The sequence below is a fragment of the Paroedura picta genome, chromosome 2, assembly GCF_049243985.1.
Source record: "Paroedura picta isolate Pp20150507F chromosome 2, Ppicta_v3.0, whole genome shotgun sequence".
In the NCBI taxonomy this organism is placed as follows: Eukaryota; Metazoa; Chordata; class Lepidosauria; order Squamata; family Gekkonidae; genus Paroedura; species Paroedura picta.
In genome coordinates this window covers 127,222,964-127,241,801 of record NC_135370.1, presented here as the reverse complement: position 1 = coordinate 127,241,801, position 18,838 = coordinate 127,222,964, and the positions used below count along the sequence as shown (strand labels likewise).

The 18,838-nt window shown below is 44.8% G+C and overlaps 1 protein-coding gene across 8 annotated transcripts in view; it reads right to left on the bottom strand.

The window, feature by feature from the left end:
- The window catches only part of GALNT16 (polypeptide N-acetylgalactosaminyltransferase 16), a 203,869-nt gene extending 185,194 nt beyond the window's left edge, over positions 1–18,675 (bottom strand). For 6 of the 8 annotated variants that reach the window (XM_077322589.1, XM_077322593.1, XM_077322594.1 and 3 more), the window contains exon 1: positions 18,155–18,675. In XM_077322589.1, the coding sequence (XP_077178704.1) occupies positions 18,155–18,349 (195 nt within the window). In that variant the 5' untranslated portion in view covers positions 18,350–18,675. The remainder of the gene's footprint in view (positions 1–18,154) is intronic. The other 2 variants (XM_077322596.1, XM_077322595.1) reach the window with 2 other exon arrangements.
- Between the last annotated feature and the right edge of the window lie 163 nt (positions 18,676–18,838).

Genomic DNA, 18,838 nt, shown 5'->3' with positions numbered 1-18,838 from the left:
CTTACATAAGTCATCCGGTGGCACAAGAAGCACAACATCAGAGGAGAGAACTTGAACAAGATCACAGCTATGGAAAGGAAAATAATGATGTGCTTTTTAAAAACCACAATCTCAAACAACCCTCTCCCATACTGTGCTCAGTAATGTTACCCTGCTTACACAGGTACTCAACTCATAAGCGATTATTTCAGAGAATGAGCCAGTCCAAGAAAAAAAACAGCCAGCTTTAACGGATCCGACATGCAAAACAAGCTTTCAGCCTGACAGAACATCTTATTAGAGGTGACACTGAGACAAACAATGGATAGGCAACTTTTTTCAGCCACATCAAACAGAGTGGTGACCTAGAAGACCACTACTAATTTGTATACCATTAGTACACATTGCACATTATTCTTATGAGAATTACAGATTCTCATTTACAATTGTTCTACGCGGTACAGTATTACTGCTTTGAAATTGCTTGCCTAAAGCAGGGGAGGGTAAAAAATGAGCCTCTATGAAATCTTAACTTACAGAAAGAGGTTTCACGTGAACTGTAAAATATACTTTATGTATGTCTTGTAATTGGTTCATGAAAAAAAAAACTTGACTAATCAATGAATAGATCAAGTACAGCCAAACAATGATAAAATATTTAAAGCATTATTTATGCATTATTGTTTTGAAACAGAACTTGTAACAACCTTCCAGTCTAATTGCAAAAAAGAAAACAAATTAAAGCTTCCAGGTAAATTGTTGCTTAAAAACCGGGCAATTCAGTGTAAAGTAACTGTCTGTAACTAGTAGGATTATACCCTCCATATTATCCACCCTGACAAATAAGATCTTCTCAATAAGTCCTTCCTAAAGATTCCAATTGTTACTATCTAATGGACTAGATCAGGGGTAGTCAACCTGTGGTCCTCCAGATGTTCATGGACTACAATTCCCATGAGCCCCTGCCAGCAGTTTGCTGGCAGGGGCTCATGGGAATTGTAGTCCATGAACATCTGGAGGACCACAGGTTGACTAACCCTGGACTAGATGACATTATACGTCTCTTAGTTTCTTTAAAATTTCAGTGCTATACAATGCTATCAATTTCAGGTGCATCAAGAATATATTAGTTCTCTAACGCCCCAGAAGAAGCGGGGGGGGGGGATGCTTAAGTGGCATAACCATCAAAGGTATCTCACAGTACAATCCTAAACTGAGTTACAACTTTCTACGCCCTCTGAAGCATTTTGGACAGCATGGTCAATCACCTTTGAGAATTAAGGGCCTTCAAGTCAGCCTGCCCAGAGATGCTCATGAATCAAGAGCTTTTAGGACTCTTATCCTGATTAAGGGAAGAATGCTTTTGACTGCCAAGGCTCCATCTTGATCACGGAAAGATCTTTTTTTTTTTTTTTACTGTGGACTGATAGTATGACCCCCTTGGGGTGAAACTATTTTAAGCATCTTTTTAATGTAATGATGATCATACAGATGACAGCCCCAGATGTTCAGTGAATGTGCTGGGAGGGAGAGTGGGCACAACAACACTGGCCCTGCTCCGTCCCTCCATGCTATCACCTTGTCCTCTGTAGGGGTGACAGTGTGGAGAAAGAGGCTGCGTTAACCCTTCACCCTCTACATGATCAGCAACACTACATTCCAAAGGCACTACACTACATTCATGGGGAAGGTGAGTTCACACAGCCACTTCTTCCACACGGTCATCTTTACAGGTGACCAGATGACTGTGCAAAGACAGGGTTGAAGCCTGTGCCCCCCTGCCCACTCTCCCTACCCACACATTCTGGGAAACCATGGGGCTGCTGTCTGTACTAGACCACAGCATCCTGGGAAAGTGAAATTACACTTCAATCAGATAATCTGACAATCATCATTGGAAATCAAATGTTTCTCACAAGAAAGCTCAGAAAACATCAAGAGACAGAAAACAGGGGAGAATGTTTCCTTTCAGGAACACAGAAGATAAAACTTTGCCCATGTACCGTCAACATGTTGCAAGCAGACTCCCGGTAGACATGATGGGTGCGTTATTTCTATCACATTGTTACCCGTTCTGGACCTTTGTAATCAGGGGCAGAACAGACATCTAAGTACATGAACAGTATGAAAAGTTCAAAGTTGTAGGGTGACTAAGAGAAAGATACTAATCAGATTGTTGCAACCCAAAAGCTTGAGGTAAAATATATATAGCTTTTTTTAAGAAACCCAAACAAATGGAGAGTATGGGTGTTTGCATGCATGTGAAGACCAGGACTGTCAATTTAGGTCCAAATATCAGTTTAAGTAAGCTGTATTAACCCCAAAGGGCTAAAGAAAAAGCTTGGTTAACTTATAAAACCAAAATGACAGAGTAAATTATATCTCCTACATGAGGGTCAAGAACAAATTAGCTATGAAGAGGCAAATTCTAATAGCATCAAAGACTTTCTGCACCAATCCTCCTTGCTGGGTTACTAAGTAGCTTTAATTATTTGAATTGGCCTCCCCTAGCAGCAGCATGTAAGGCTTGAAATAAAAGCTATTTCATAAGCATGGCATAATTCCAGATTTCACATTTGAATATATATTATATATATATTCCTGTCTTACAGCACTGAAACTTACAAGAAAGGCAGGCGCATGGGCTGATCAGACCCATAAGAATAGATCTTTAGAAAATAAAATTAATCACTCACTGATCCATAAACTGTGCAGTTTATCTAGTTGTTCTTAATAAACTACTGTCTCTGGTTCACATTAGGAAATTCCTTCAGCATAGTTGTCTTTCCCCCAGCATTTTCCCCAGTCCTGGCCACTTCTAGTATCACAACTAGCCAGGAGAAAATCCTTAGTCCAGGGCAAGTTATGGTGCAGGATGAGTTGTGGTGCCCCATGCACTCTGTATTCATGTGAAAATAATTATTTGCACACCCTACAAGATCCTACATACATTCACATGTCGTCGTATGAGGTCACTAGACAAGCCAAAAGGCACACTATGAAATGGGTTTATTTTCTCTCTTTGGCCAGCAGAGCTCCTTGGGCATGAGAGGTACATTCCCTGAAACACACAATCCCAAGTGTTGGAAAAACAAAATGTTACAGACAAAAACACGTTTATCACTGAAACCAAGAGGAGCAAATATAGAACAGCTTAAAGAAAACGAACAAGCATAATAACTACAATAATAAAGAAAATTAATAAAATGATGGCAGAACAAAACATATAAAACCTTAAAGTACTAGCTACAGCCAAGGGATGCAAGCAATAAACAGTTTATGAAAGGGGGATGTCCGTGTGACTCAAGAGAAATTCCCTGTTCACATTTTACAGTGTTGTAATTGCATGTTATATTTTCTGCACAACAGGAACAGTGGTTTCAAGTATTTGGTAAACTAAAAGAGCCACAGCAAAATAAAAACAAGGGGGCTATGTAACATGAAGTGGAACAACAAGTGGCCATAGGTTGGATCCAGACTAAATTTTCTATTAATGGAAATTTTCACTAATACTGATTCCCCCTTTCCTTTAAGCTTCCCTTAAAATTGATCCTTAAGGTCCCTTTCCCCCCAGGATCAGCATTTTGTGGAAATTTGTATATTACAGTAAGAAGAGAGGCAAGAAAGTTCAGTTCCTCTGAGGGAAATTTGGTCTGAGTCCAACGCTTTGACCTAAAAATGTCATCTAAACTAGACAGACTAGAAGGATGTCTGTGACTGAATCTCCCAAGCATTTTTGTTGCTGCTGCTGAAAAGCCGCTGCAAGGGATAGTCTGATCTAGTCCAGTATTACTCTGTGGATTGTGGAAAATTACCTACTTTCCTGGAACATGGGGTGAGTACCATAGTGCATGGTGCTCAGAAGAGCCACAGGTAGGTAGTATTTCAAAGAGAGCCTATGGCTCCTGAGCCACTAAGGGAGGATCATCAAAACAGACAACTCTAACATTTTTGAGCCTGTGAGCAACTTTAGTACCAGGGTAGTGGGCACAACCATAAAATGGCTGCCACAAAAGGTAGAGAGGGAGAGGGATTATGTATGACTCTAAAAATGTCAGGGAGAGAGGTTATGCATAACTCCAATAATAACTTTAGTATTTCATGCAGAAAGTGTATTTAACAGGATGCCTTTTTAAATAAGCATAATATTTAAGATGCTTGTGCTGCTGTAGCAGCTGTTGCCAATGCAATGTTTGTTTTTTAAACAAGGGGGTGGCAGGTTACAGTGGATGAGCTATAGGGTTGTGAGTGTCCTGCACAGTGCAGGGGGTTGGACTAGATGACCCAGGAGGCCCCTTCCAAATCTATGATTCTATGATTCTGCACAGGCAATCTCCAGTGGCCAAAGCTCTTCTAAGGAAAAAACATCATTAGCCCCCTGCTGGCTTTCTAAAAACACTTGGTGAGTGCCAGGAAAGGTCTCACAGTGGAACAGACAGTAATGACCTTAATGACAGTGGTGTCACTCATCTGACTCGGTAAAAAATAGTTCCATGTATTTCTGTTGGTTGCTGGATTCTCACTGATATTGTCTTTACAAAGAAAGTTTACTTGTCTTTTTCGTCCTTCTTAAAAAAATGAAACCAGAGATTTCCAAAAACCAACCACCATGCCAAATGCAAAGTACACTGCCTCAATATCCACACCAGTGCCCTTTACACTGTATATTGCACTGCCATGAGAGATGCATTTGGGGGGAGCTTCATGCTAGGGCACTGCATTCATGTGTGCAGGTCCACAGTCATGTGACCAGAGCTGAAAGCACAGGTCCTTAACAGAAAATCACTGACCTGTTGGGATCAGTGGTACCAATTTTGGGATAAGGAGCTTTAAAAACTGCATCCACCAGCAACATTACTCCAGCACAGAGGAACTGTTATTCAACATTCTTTAATTTAAGGCAAAACATTTGTCTATGAATACAAAAGATGAAAAACAGGAAAGATAGTGTGGTTAAAATGGATGCATATAGGGAGAGGTGGAGTTTCAATAAGGGAACTGTAATAAAGGTTATTAGGCAGGGAGCTGTACCAGCTATTAAATTATCTGCTAAGAAAGATATCTGAAATTGAACAAGACAGAATACTAGATCATAGGAAAAGAACAAGAAGAAGAAATACAGCTAGGTTTTTTATACCCCACTTTTCACTACCTGGAGGAGACACAAAGTGGTTTATAAACACCTTTCTCTTCCTCTCACTTTAAAGACACCCTGTGAGATGGGTGAGGCTGAGAGAACTCTAAGAGAACTGCTCTGCAATCTGGAGCAACTGTGCACTGATCCTAGAAGCTTTATAAACTGATTTTGTTTGCCTTTTGCTTCCTTAATCACTTAATCACTACACTGCTCCTCCTGTGTTTCAGGAACTTTCACAGGTGGCAGAATTCAAGGCTTACTACAACTACACACAGCCTTGGAGCAGAGAACAATACACAAAAATACAGGCCTTCTTTGCCACTATGTAGCACCCTCCTTGCTACATGCCCAAGCCTGTACTAATTCCTACTTGTGTAATCTCCTACCACACTGCAGGCACTATTACACTTGCAAAAAATAACACGCAGAGAGCTAGCACCCGACTGAAAAGTGATTCCCCTTGCATATGCACTTTTCCAAGTGGTCGGTAATAACAGTCTTTGAAAAACCTGCAGAATTTGATGTGATATTCGGGCATGTCATGCAGGGTAGGCATATGCTAGGATGCAGCCCTCATTTAGGAAAGGTCATTATGGACAGGCAGGCCCCCAATATGAAGCTGAGGGCATGGCTGGGATGGGGTGAATTATTGATGGACAAGATCTGATCCAGCAAACCTCTCCATCTATTATCAGGCAGGCTTCCTACAAATTAACTACGCTTTCACTGTGAAAAGATTCTGAGCCCTTCATCAGTTTAAAACACAAAACGGAATGCGTGCATTCCATCTTTTAAAAAGAGAAGCTGATAGAAGGCTGAAATCAGCCAGTCTTTTGAATGCAGGGGACAAAGTATATTAATGCCTGGCAGGGTGACCTGTACAGACACTGCAGAAATGGAGATCAGGAGATGATATATGAAAGTGAGGCAAGGGACCATCATACCTGCAGTTTGTTTGAAGAGACAGGATTACAGTTGTGTGTGAGAGGAGTCACAGCTGTTGTTTTTCTAGCCATGCATGGAATGGAAAAAGCGGATTGAGAGATGTGATGTCAGGATTCAAAAGCTGAAGTAACTGCAACAGTAATGGAAGAGTTAAAAATCTTCACTAGGCTCTGAGCAGCCTGTTGCTCTGGCTCTCTCCCCCTAGGGAAGATTTTTAACCCTTCAGTTATTGTTACTGTTACTTCAGCATTTAATCAGGTTCCTAGTCCATCACAAGGGAACTTTTTCTCCATAATACTATATCTTGGGGGCACCCAGTGAAATCGATGTCAGATAGTTTCAGGACCAACAATAGTAAATATTTCTTTGCTCGATGAGTAATTCAACTGCAAAAACTCAGGGGCTTTTTGCACGGCTTCAAAATAGCACAATGGTTGCTAATTGAAAACGCTACTGATTTGGAATAACGCACGACGTCGTAGACAATCTGCAACACTCCTGAAACCGATCAGCAAAAAGCGCTTCGTTGTAGCGCTTTCAGGGGAATCCCAAAAAGTGGATTCACCCTCCGGAAAGCGCTACACTCTTGCAAACAATCTGCAACACTAGCGATAAAGACCTGTGCGTTAACATTGTTGCGGTTTCTTCAAAGTCCCTCCTCCTGAGCCTGTCCTCCAAACTTCCGGCGAAGCGATCGCCATTTTTTTTTCTCCGAGCGAGCGGGGATAAACGCACCAGCGAGCCTCTTTCTGTTTAGAGGCTTCCCTGGCTTCAGTCCTTCACCTTTAGTCACTAAGCACAAACCACATAAAAGCCCGTTTGCTGAAATAAAGTCCCTTTATTTTTTACACATTAATTCAGCCGAAAATCGGGCCCGTGAGCGGGGGGGGGGGATTTTTTTTTTATCACTCGAGGCAGCGTGGCAACGATCATACGATCAAACGACAGCTCAAACACATTAGGCAGCTGGATGGGTCTCTCCGTTGCAACGAATCTACACAGATTCGTTACAGTGGGTCTGTTTTAAAAAAAAAACAAAAACCTTTCTTAAAGGGAAAGGGGCTGTTTGGGAGCATGCTAACGGCTGCCCATTGGCTGCTTGACGGCCAGGGGCGGGACGAGCTTGGTAATAGCGCTTCCTTTCTAGCGATTTCTGCCGAGACCGGAAGCCTGTGGGAAATGCTAAAAAACGCAACTGATTCCACTACAAAGGCAGGTATGCATAACGACGAATTCCACTATTTTAAATGGCGATTTTTCATTCCGCAAACAATTTGCAACAAAGATCCCCGTGCGTAAAGGCCCTCACTCTCAGAGAAGGTACTGCTGATGGCCATGAACAGAGACAGGCTAGACAGATTCATGGCAGTGGTCCTTCCATGACTTTTGTCCATGGTGACTGGGGGGGGGTAGGATCTGCCTAAAGAGGCATCAAACCTCTACTAGAGCTAGGAGGCAGTGACAGGGGAAAGCCTAAGCCTCTATGCCCTCTTTGTTTGGCCTTCCAGAGCAGCTGACCTAATTCAGCAGACTCTTCTTGTATTCTTAGGCATTTATATTAGTGGCACTGCATATACAGACTCTGTGTTTCAACCCAACATTACCAAACAACTTTACCGGTCAGTTCAGAGTAACAGATGGGGCCCAGGCAATAGTGATTACACAATAGAACCATAGGGTTGGAAAGGACAGAACCTGCTGCTCAATGCAGGATCAGCCTAAAGCATCCTTGATAAGTATCTGTGCAGCCTCTGCTTGAAGACCCTCAGTGCGGGGGAGCTCACCACCTCCTTAGGCAGTCAATTCCACAGCTGAACTATTCTGATTGTGATTTCCCCCCCCCCCTGATATCTAGCCAGTACCGTTCTACATGTTTAAACCTATTACTGTAGGTCTTATCCCCTGCTACCAACAGGAGCCTTTCCCTGTCCTCCTCCAAGTGGCAACCTTTCAAATACTTAAAGACAGCAATCATGTCCCCTCTCAACCTCCTCTTCTTCAAGGTGAACATTCCCAAATCCCTCAGCCTTTCCTCATAGGGCTTGGTCCCCAGGCCCCAGATTATCCTTGTTGCTCTCCTCTGAACCCTCTCAATTTTGTCCGCATCCTGTTTGAAGTGGGGCTTCCAGAACTGCACACAGTACTCCAGGTGAGGTCTGACCAATGTGATATATGGCAGGACTGTTCTTGCTATTTTGTTGTGATGCCTTTTGCTCTATCCCTCAAAACTGTGACAATACAGTTCTCTGCTTCTGCGCATAGCAAGATTCCCTGTAAGTCGGTGCAAAGATGCCTTAATATTTTATATGCAAAAGATTGTCTGCCCAGAATCAAGACCCTCCCTTCTTTGCCAAATGCCCATGGACATGTAGATCAGTCGACAGGACAATTTGGAACTTCCTTTGCTCTTTGCAGCACTCCACATCCTATAAATGGCAAATATGAAACATGGGATCTGACATCTATTTAAAAGTATTCCTTTGTAGCATCAGTCACTACTGTGGGGATAATGCCTTTACTTACACCATTATACCTGCTTAGACTGAAGAAGAAAAAATGGTTTTGCATAATATGGATGGAAAGGAAAGTTTGAAAGATTTATTCTTTTTACAGATAACATACGAACACCATCAGGTTCAGGCATCACAGAGGATGGAAGTTAATGCTTCAGCAAGGAAGAATGAGAAAGACAATTATATATTACTAAGAATTTTACTCTCCTCCACCCCCAACCCAGACAGCTGCAATGCTCAAGAGAGGGTTGTCAGGGGTAACAGGGTGGGAGGTCAGATGCATGATTGGAGAGAATATCTTGCAAGTACACGTCGGAGTTCTGAATGTGGACAACTGCAGGTGCCTGTAGGATGGATGACAAACTGTGGGTTATGTATTGATAGGAGAATAATTTTTTTAAAGAGTAACATAAAATAACAGAAGTTGTCTAGAGCTAGCCAGAGATTCCAGGCACAAATGGCTGTGTAGACAGATCACAATATTAATATTCCATCCTTGCCCATGTTTGCCAAAGAAGCTTGGTAACTCATTTTATGTAGATTGAATATTACATGATAATAAGCAAAATGTTCATGTGCCTGATGCTAATCCCTGCCAAAGTATTTTTTTAAACATTCTTCAAAATATGAATTTTTCCACAACTCAGAAAGCACATTTTTTCTAGATTAAGTAAATGTGCCAATTATATTATCATGCTGTATCCTACTTCCAAAATATTACAGTGCTTTAAAATGCAAAATGTTAGCACCAACTCAAAATATTGCAAAATTACTGTAATTTTCAAGTGTACTAGAGCGAAATAAGTACAGTCGCTAGGTATGCTTACAGCTCTGAAACATGTGAGCATTCTGAGAACCCAGCCGATGTGTCATCTGAGTAAGCCGAATGCGTATGGAGAAGGGCATGGGATGACAGAGGTTAGCCCCACCATCAACCTATGCCTGTTTAGTTTGCTATGCTATGCATGTACAAACTGCATATGTAGCAGCTCTGCATGCATGATTGTGATCCCTGAATAATGATACAATTCCCAAACATATAGATAAGCCTACTCATGTGCAGTTTATGCAAACACAGACACTCTACCTCAGGCGTTCTCAACCAGGGTTTCGTAAAACCCTGGGATTTCTTGATGGCTCTGGAAGGGTTTCCTGAGTGGGTGTTTTTAAATGTGTTAAACATTTATCAGATATTACAATTGTAAAAGGTTGTGTCAACCAGACCCCTCTCCCAAAATGGCCAATGATGGACCTGGAGGGGAATGGGAAAGGGAGGCACCCCTGGTGGGTGTGTACACAATATGCCTCCTAACCATATTCCACACCATTGTGCCACTTCTGGGGTTTCTTGTAGCCTGAAGAATGTTTCAGGAGGTTCTCAAATATAAAAGTAGAGAAAGGCTGCTCTATATATAGCAAACCAATGGGCAATGGGGGGGGGCAGATTCTGCTGTTGCAAACCCCTCCCTTCTCACATGCTTGGGGTTACCAAGCTAAATGTGAGGCTTGGAGTACTCCATAAATTACAACTGAGCTTCAGAGTACAAAGGTCCAGGGTCCCCCAAGAGCAAGTGGAAGCTGTGGAGGGCAAATTCCATGCACCCCAAGCACCACCCCCAAATCTCTAGCTATTTCCCAAGACAGTAATGTCAACCTTCCATGCACGTTCTATCTCTCCAGACTGAAGAAAGGGAGATGTAGAACTAGATGGCACTATGGCCAAATGACTGGGGAAGGTACTGGCAAACCACCCCGTATTGAGTCTGCCATGAAAACGCTAGAGGGCGTCACCCCAAGGGTCAGACATGACTCGGTGCTTGCACAGGGGATACCTTTACCATTACCTTTTATGGCCAAATACTACTGGGACACTGCAATCCTAAGCAGAGTTACACCCCTTCTAAACCCATTGGCTTTAACAGATATAGATGGGTGTAATGCTGCTTAGAAATGCATTATAAATGATCCTTGGATGTTACAGTAGCTGCAAACTGCAACAAAGTCCCACATTTCATCTGCAGATTTCAGTTTACATCTTGGACAGGTTGTATGAGTTATGAGACAGCTTTTCTCGTCACCAGGTTCCAAGACATAAGGGGGGGGGGAGTACATCTGCCAAATCTGTCAAAAGTCATGCAGCAATTAGAGGCTCAGGGATCCTTGTTCTTCTGTAAAAGGCAAACTGTATATCTGCATAGCCCCAGTTCACATTGTATTTATATGGAGAAGGGAAAGGAGATTTAACATTTCATTTGCACTTACTTTTAATTAAAAGCATTAGTATTGTAAATATATTAAAGGGGAAGGCATGTTTTTCCCCCCTATAAAATTCTACTAACAGTGTGGACAGGGAAGTTTCATTAGTACAGCTGAGTAGAGTATGAAGGTTTCAACAATACCCTTTTCCTTCCCCTCACAGACCTGATCCAAAAAAGAGTTGCAAGCACACACAATTCACCTGACAGACCAATGGTTGACATCACTTCTTTCTGTGCCAGGGTTTCGCAAACAGGGTTTCATGAAGGCCTGGGGCTTCTTGACAGCCCTGGAAGGGTTTCCTGAATGGCTGGGAATTAATTAATTTCTTATATTTATTTTTATGAACTGGTAAACTTTTATTGTGATATGACCATATATGGTCATGTTGACCTGCCTTGCCCCTCCCAAATTGGCCAACCATGGGCCTGGAGGGAGTAGGAAGGGGAGGGGCCCCGGGTGGGTATGTAGACAGCTATGCTTATCAATCATATTCTGCACGATCACACCACTTCTGGGGTTTCTCACAGCCTGCAGAATGTTTCAGGGTAAAAGGTTAAAAGGTTGAGAAAGCTTGCCCTGTGCCTTCAGAGGTTCTACTGACCTTGGAGTCTTGCTGGTCGGCACTATGGAAAAATCCCCATAGTCCAGAAGTAGATTCTGAAATCTTCCTTCACATATTTGAGGGGAAACGTCACAAGGATTTATGGGCCTCTGGAAAAAGCCCAGGATCCATTTATACATATTCATTTTACCAAAGAAAGCTGGCAGATATAACAAAAATAGCAACAATCAATCAAAACAATCATTAAACTTTAGCAAGGAAGTCAATGCCTGTTTTGTGGAAAGGTTTTGCCTAATTTAGCCATGAGGCATCAGGGTTGGGGATCAGTGCCAGGGTTGTATTACAGGGCATGAGAATTAGTAACAGAGGGCCATCGAACATGTGCAGAATGTCTTGCCCTTATCAATGAGGGGTCACAGATAGCTGACATAACATGCTTCTAGGATTAAGGGGATGTGGCTAAACCAGCAAATGTGACTCTCCAGGCATTCTCATGCCTCACCATCTCGCAATTTAATTCTAGGTTTCTTGTGATCCTAAAGCTTTGAAAGACTGTTTTTCTCATCCACAGCTAGCAAGACTGGCACAAAGAGATACACATTACTGCCAACCCTCCCAAGAATTTGCAGGTGTACATCGCTTTGAAAGGGTTCCTGCCCTATCACTTGGGCTAGTCCTTTGTGGTACTGTTTTCCTGGATGGATAGAACAGAACACATTGGTTGCCTTGGTTCCGCAGCATTACAAATCTCACAGCTGATTCAATTTTATCCTGCAGTTTACAGGAAAAGAATGGCCAAAGCAGCAGTAGCTTTGATGGGAGCTGCAAGGCAGGCAATATATCTATTCTCTCGGATGCAGATTAAAAGCATTATTCTGGACACCTCTCACCCTGCGGATTACTTAGAAATAAATATGCTTAGAAATTATGCTTTGGTTTCAAAGTTCTTACTAAAGTTAGTGGGTTCTGGATCTTGCCCCCTCATTTCTTTGGTGGGGAGCCTGAGCAACTGACCCAGTGCATAGTTGGTGCTGTGTTTATTTTTCGGATAAACACTTTCCCCAAAGGAGCTCTGCTTTGTCCCCCTTCCCTCCACCTCCCGAGATTTAGAAATGCCTTTAAAATGCTACAACTGAGCAATTTCCACAGTCGGTTTCCAGTCTTTTGCAAATGTCACATCTTAATGATTTCAGAGAAAAGACTGAAAATGTGACTCAGAGGATGAGAGGGGGGAAAGGAAGGCAAATCCAAATGTATTCATTATTTCTTACACTCTCATTTCAAGCCAATTTTATGGGGATTGGGGGAAGAAACGGTCAGAGCTGTGGTTCAGAGTTTCAGACTATGAAAATGTGACGACTTCATGCTGATAAACAAACCTGACCATCAGAACAGAACTGAAATCTTTATCCGAAGATCATAGTTTAAAAATAATCAAAAGTCATGCATGCCATGGGCTTTTTCCTTCCCGGTCTACTGCTAGGGTACTGAGTAGGACTGGAGGCACAATTAAGCAGCCATGAGCTCTCCAGCAAACCCTGGGCAAAATTAAGCCCATTACCAGGTTCTTTAAGCCTGAGATGATTTGTTCTTTTTCTTTCTTTCAGAAAAGTTTTCATCAATCTGTGATTCAATATACTTCAATGCTCACTGAATCAGACCTAGACAACAGATGGTCACTACGTATTCTGTGTTGTTCCATCACTCTTTGGACACAGGCTATTTTTGGTCCAATCCACGCATGCAATTAAATGACATGATAAACTGTTCCTAGTACCGGCCACTGAACATGTGGGATCACATGTCTGAATATTCCTTTCTATTAAAATCTTCATGCTCATGGGCAGTGCCTAGCCCATCAAGGAAATGAATGAGCCTAGCTTTATCTCTGAGGGGTAAACGTTCTGTGTGGGGGAAGTAGTTTAGACAGAGGATGATCCTACCTACAGTATCCTGCCCAAAGTTTCTCCTCCCACGTGATTAATCTGCATACAAAGATAAGTCTGTAGTCTCTTATTCAAACACTCTGCCATGGCAGTACAGGGCTTTCTAAGTCAGCTTTACATACCCTGGCTAAGGGAGCATCTGAACAGTGTGTCTGTTTGAAAAGTAAATGAATTCATCCATGTCTGCTCTATGACTACCCCCTGCTTTTCAACCAGCTGCATATTCCTGCTCACAACGTATGCTGCAGAATGCCTTTTCGGCTGGAGTGTGTCTCCCGTAAATGTTGATAGTGTGTAATTTAAGGCAGATTAACACAAAGTATTAGCTCAGCAAAAATGCAGCCAGCCCCTTCCCTTCCCACACATCCTATGTGAGTAACTCGTGCCATGTTGACGACTTATAAGGAAAAGTTGGATGGGGGGAGGGGGACTCTTTCACATGTAATTCTTACCATCAGGCCAATGGCTAATTGCAAGCTTGATCTAATGTAAAGTGTTTACTGCGATTACAGGTGCACAACTGAGGAAAACAGACCAAGCGTGGTGATCAGATACTACTTATTTATTTATAATTTAATAATTTCTAGACTGCCCCTCCCTGCAATCTCCTGTGTCAGGAGATAACTCTTGTGTAAGCCACAGTGATGTCACAACAGCCACTCCAAAGCTAGAGTGGTAGGAGCAAGATGGTAGTGGAAGGCCAGCTCAAGACTATATACAGAATAGCTTCCTGTCCAGTGGTTAGGCTACCCTCCTTCCCCCTAAATCCCTTTTCCAGCGTGAAACCGATGAGATGGTACAAAGTTTGCCACAGACTTACACACACCAATGCAGATATCCAAACATCACAACCCTGGTATCTCTTGTGTTGAATGCTACAGGCCTACTAGGTTCCCCACAAAAGCACATCCTCTCCAGAAAAAAAAACATCTGTCACTCTGCTGCCCACTACAACAAGGCTCAAGACAATGGCACTATTCCTTGCTCAGCTGCTTTCATCTGCTCAGCTGCTCTCCCACTTGCCTCCCCCTTCCCCACTGACATTTGCAATCCAGTTTATCTGGATTTACACACACACACACACAAGTCTGTCCCATCTCAAGCAATCAGGTGGCACTGCTACCACTGGCACTGCTTGTAATTCAAATGACATCCCAGTACAGTCCCATTACCCACTCACGACACTGACAAATCAATAGACATGCAATAGTTGCTTGAGGCCACAGCAGCCAGAATGCGGCTGTTTATTGGCTTGACGCTTACAGGGGCAGACAGCATTGCAATGCATGTTAGCAGAGGAGGAGGGAGATCCATCCAAAAAAGATCCTGTCTCCACTCTCCTGCTTCATTAAGCAAAGTGATCACTGCTTAAGTCTACAAATATGATCATTCCAGAGACCTGCTGTAGAAAATTAAGCTAGGAGTCCTTAACAACCAACACAATTTATTCCAGCAGAAGCATTTGTGATCTGATGAAGTGAGCTCTGACTCACACAAGCTTATGCAGGAATCAGTTTTGTTGATCTTTAAGGTGCCACTGGTAGGACTGCTATTCAGTTCAAGTCCCCAAAGAATATCTCCCCCAGCCTGGGAAGCAGAGGGTGTGGTGCTGCAGGCTTCACACCCACTCTACTTATTTATTTGTTTTTCTACACAAGGCAGCAATGTGGAGAAGATGTGCTGAGATTTAACAGGTCCGATGCAGAAAATACTATCAAGCCGACTGCTGAAGGGAAGTGAGTGATGGCAGAAAGCAAGGGAGAAGGCAGAGATCTCTCTTCGTTTCAGTGGGCTTGACAAAGAACTTCAACTTAGATTTTTAACTCTTCCTATTATTAGTATATATATAATTCCCTACCACTTTTGCAGCATCATTCTGCCAAAATGATTGTCTTTTGCATAAATGACTTCCAATGTCAGCTTGAAACTGAACCCTCTTGCATGCCTCTGTGCACACACTTTAATGCATTACTTTTCATCCGAACATTTCGAAGCAATATTACAGCCAACAGCAAAAAGATTAGAAAAAAGAAAACCATCTGTGTGCAGTGCTGTATATATATTACTTCTCTCATTCTGTTTATGAAGAGATGGAGGTACAGAACAGATCTGCTTGTCCAAGTTGAGTCACAGCTGACTCATGGTGATCCCAGTCCTGGGGCGCCTAAGCAAGAGAGGTGGCAGAGGTGGTTTGCCATGACCTTCCTCCAAGAGCACTACTGAACATCCAATAAAATCAGAGTCCAGTAGCACCTTTCAGACCAACTAGGATAGATACACAGTGGACGGTCTAAGGAAACAAGTGTACCAAATTTGTCTCATGGAATTAAGCATGCTAATCAATTCCTGCTTTGTAAAATATCTACTGGACAGCACCTCTGTAATTGGTTTTAAACAACACTCTGCAAGTTTTCCTGGATACATGGGGTAGTCAACCTGTGGTCCTCCAGATGTTCATGGACTACAATTTCCATGAGCCCCTGCCAGAAAATGCCAGTCCGTGAACATCTGGAGGACCACAGGTTGACTACCCCTGCATTCTAGTACCTGTAGAGGAAAGCTGCATGGTTAATAGCACCACAGAACTCAAGAACCTGCAGCACTTAATAGCTATGCTTGTGCATATAACAGTTACTTATTAGATCTGTTTTACAGTTGTGGAAAACTGAAGAACAAAACCAAGCCATCATGCATACTGCTGCGGCCTGCAACTGTTTTAAACAGCACTATGGAGTGTGGAACTGTTCCTGGATATATTATAGTGCAGAAGGAAATTTACATTGTTAATAACTCGGTGGAACTCATGCCTCTGGAGCTCTTATTAACTATGCCTCATGCATACAACAGTTACTTATGAGGTCTGCTTTAAAGACGAGGAAAACTGAGGAACAAACCAAAACCACCATGTAAATAGCTGCTGACTACCATCCAAAACTGCTGATATCAGTGCTCTTGCACGAAGGTCCTTTCTTTTTCATAGCTATATAATTTCCACCACTCAGCTGAGGCAATAAATTGACATGCAGACAAAATTATATATACTGTAATGTAATGTTTAAACTACCAGGCCATCCCAGGTAGTCCGTGAGCTTTATGGTCATGTCTTTTCTCTTAGGATCCCTTGCAGCCTGAACAAGAGGCAGCTTTCCTTGACAGAGGGAAGCCTTCATCTAGTTTAGCTGAAAAGCTCCTATGAGTGCCACCCCTAGGCGAGAGAGGAGCAGCAGCGCCCTCTCTTTGCCACTGTAATCGTGGATGGGTCATGGAGAGCAAAATGCAGCTCTTGATAGAGAACGCTGGTGATACAGGACCTGGTACAACAAATAAAGTATAAGGTGGAAAACAGCAAGCCAATTTGAAATGCACACAGACTCTCGTGCCGAATATGCTGGAGACTGCTCTCCTTGTGTGCCTGCATGGGTAGCCCACGGAGCTTCTCCGCGACTCTGTAAACTCTCAAGCAAATTTTCAGCACATTGAATATACTTCTGCCATTCTGGAAATCTGTCCCGTGTCTGGATGCACAGCTAAACAGCACACGTGAATTAACAGTTTCTGAGAACCTGCTCATAAGTGTGCATCTCAATGAACCTATCCCATGCTGAGTCAGATTATTGGCCACCCTGGCTTGCCACAACCATTGTAGTCCGATACAGCTTTCCAGGGGCTCAAAGAAGGATTGTTCCCAACCCTGCAGCTCTCTTTCAAAAGCTGGCCATAGCAGGCATGAAACCTGGCACCTTGTGCATGCAAAGCATGTGCCACTGAGCTGCGGTGGAGAAGCAGAGAAAGGCTAAGTGACTTGTGAGTTCACCCACAATGAGACCTGTAAGCCCTGCAGGATTCTTGAGCCGTAGATCCCATTTGGCACAAGGTAACCGACAAGCAAATTACTTGCATTTCTCTTGTTCTTGGTGAAGTACAAGCCAATCCAAGCCCAATTGAGACATTATATCACCATTAATGATTACAGCAGATAGCGGCCACCGGCACTTGTGGACCTCTCCTAGTAATGAACTCTGATGCCCAAGTCTGACAGAGCCCAAGGCCCCCTTTGGCAAGCGCTCTGGGCACCAGCCTGCGAGTGGACATCCTTCCCCGCAAGTGACTCTCCCACCTTGCCTCGCAACATAGTTGTGAGTTCCTGCATTGTGCGGGGGTTAGACTAGATGGCCCTGGAGGTCCCTTCCAACTCTATGATTCTCACATCCCAACTGGCTCCGAAAAGCCCAGAGATCACGCATTAGCGGCAAATCGAATCCGGGTGCGATTAATGTCTACATTACAGTCGCTTGACTTTGCAGGCACCAGCACGACTCCCGCAGCCGCAAAGAGCGAGCAAAAAAGTACGAGCGTGTAGCGAAATCCTCAGCCCATCTAGAGCCCCGAGCGTGGCGTCTGGAGCACTCGCGCGTTCCCTCCACGCCGGCCCAAGAGACTCGGGTCGCTTTTGGTCCGGCCGCCGCACAGGCGCCCCGTCCCTCCCAGCTGCCGGGGGCGCTGGAGTCCTCCCGCCCCCCGCCCCTCGCGGGCGCGCTCGGCCGGCCAAGAAGCCCCGTCTCCAGGGGCTGGTCCCGGCGGGAGCGTCTCCTGGCCGCCCCCCGGGTGCCGGCGATGCCATGGTGACACGCAGACATGCCCCTCCGCCGCCCCGTCCCTGCCCCGCTCCTCCTCCCCGGCCGGCCGCGGCCAATCTCTCGGCGACCGCGAGGGACGCGGGCGGGCTCCGGCGAGCCTCGCGCCCTGCAGCGACGCCGCCGCCGCCGCCACTCGGCCCGTCCCCGGCGGCCCTCGGCGCGCGGCTGGCACTTACGACGAGGGGGATGGCGCGCTCGTCTTTGAGGAGCTCCACTTTGCCCGTGGACCGCTGCCCGCTCCTGCCGCCGCTGCCCGGAGAGCGGCTGGCTGGCGCCGAGTGGGGCTTGTTGTCCTGCCACAAGTAGTAGAAAGTGCCCAGGATCCAGGCGACCGTCAGGATGGCGATGGCATTCGCCCTGATGCGCCTCATCCCGAGAGCCCCGGCGGAGGCGGGAACCCGGCGGCGGAGGAGGACGACGACGAGGAGGAGGAGGAGGAGGAGGAGAAGGCGCAGCCGGGGCTTCCGGGGCACCGACCGGGCGGGCTGCGGGGAGGGCGGGCGCGCTTGGGGGGGGGGCGGTGGGGTGCTCTCCCCTCGCGCGGCTCTGGCGGGCTCGTGCAGGCTCAGCTGTTTGCTTTAGCTCCTGTCTCACCGCTCGGTCCTGCAGAGCGAGAAGAGGGAGCCCGGGAGGAATCTTCGGGGTCCTAATGCCCTCCGCACTCACGCACGCATGCGATCATCCCTGTGACGAGCACGTCCTCGGGAGACAGGCCGGCTTTTCATTCCTCTCTGGCTTCGGGAAGCTGCCTCTGAGGGCTCTGTGTGTCTTCCTCCCCCCCCCCCCCCGCCGCCCCCAGCTGTGGAGTTTTGCAAGAGGACCGGGCAACCTGTCTTTATTTGATCGTCCTCTGGAAGCTT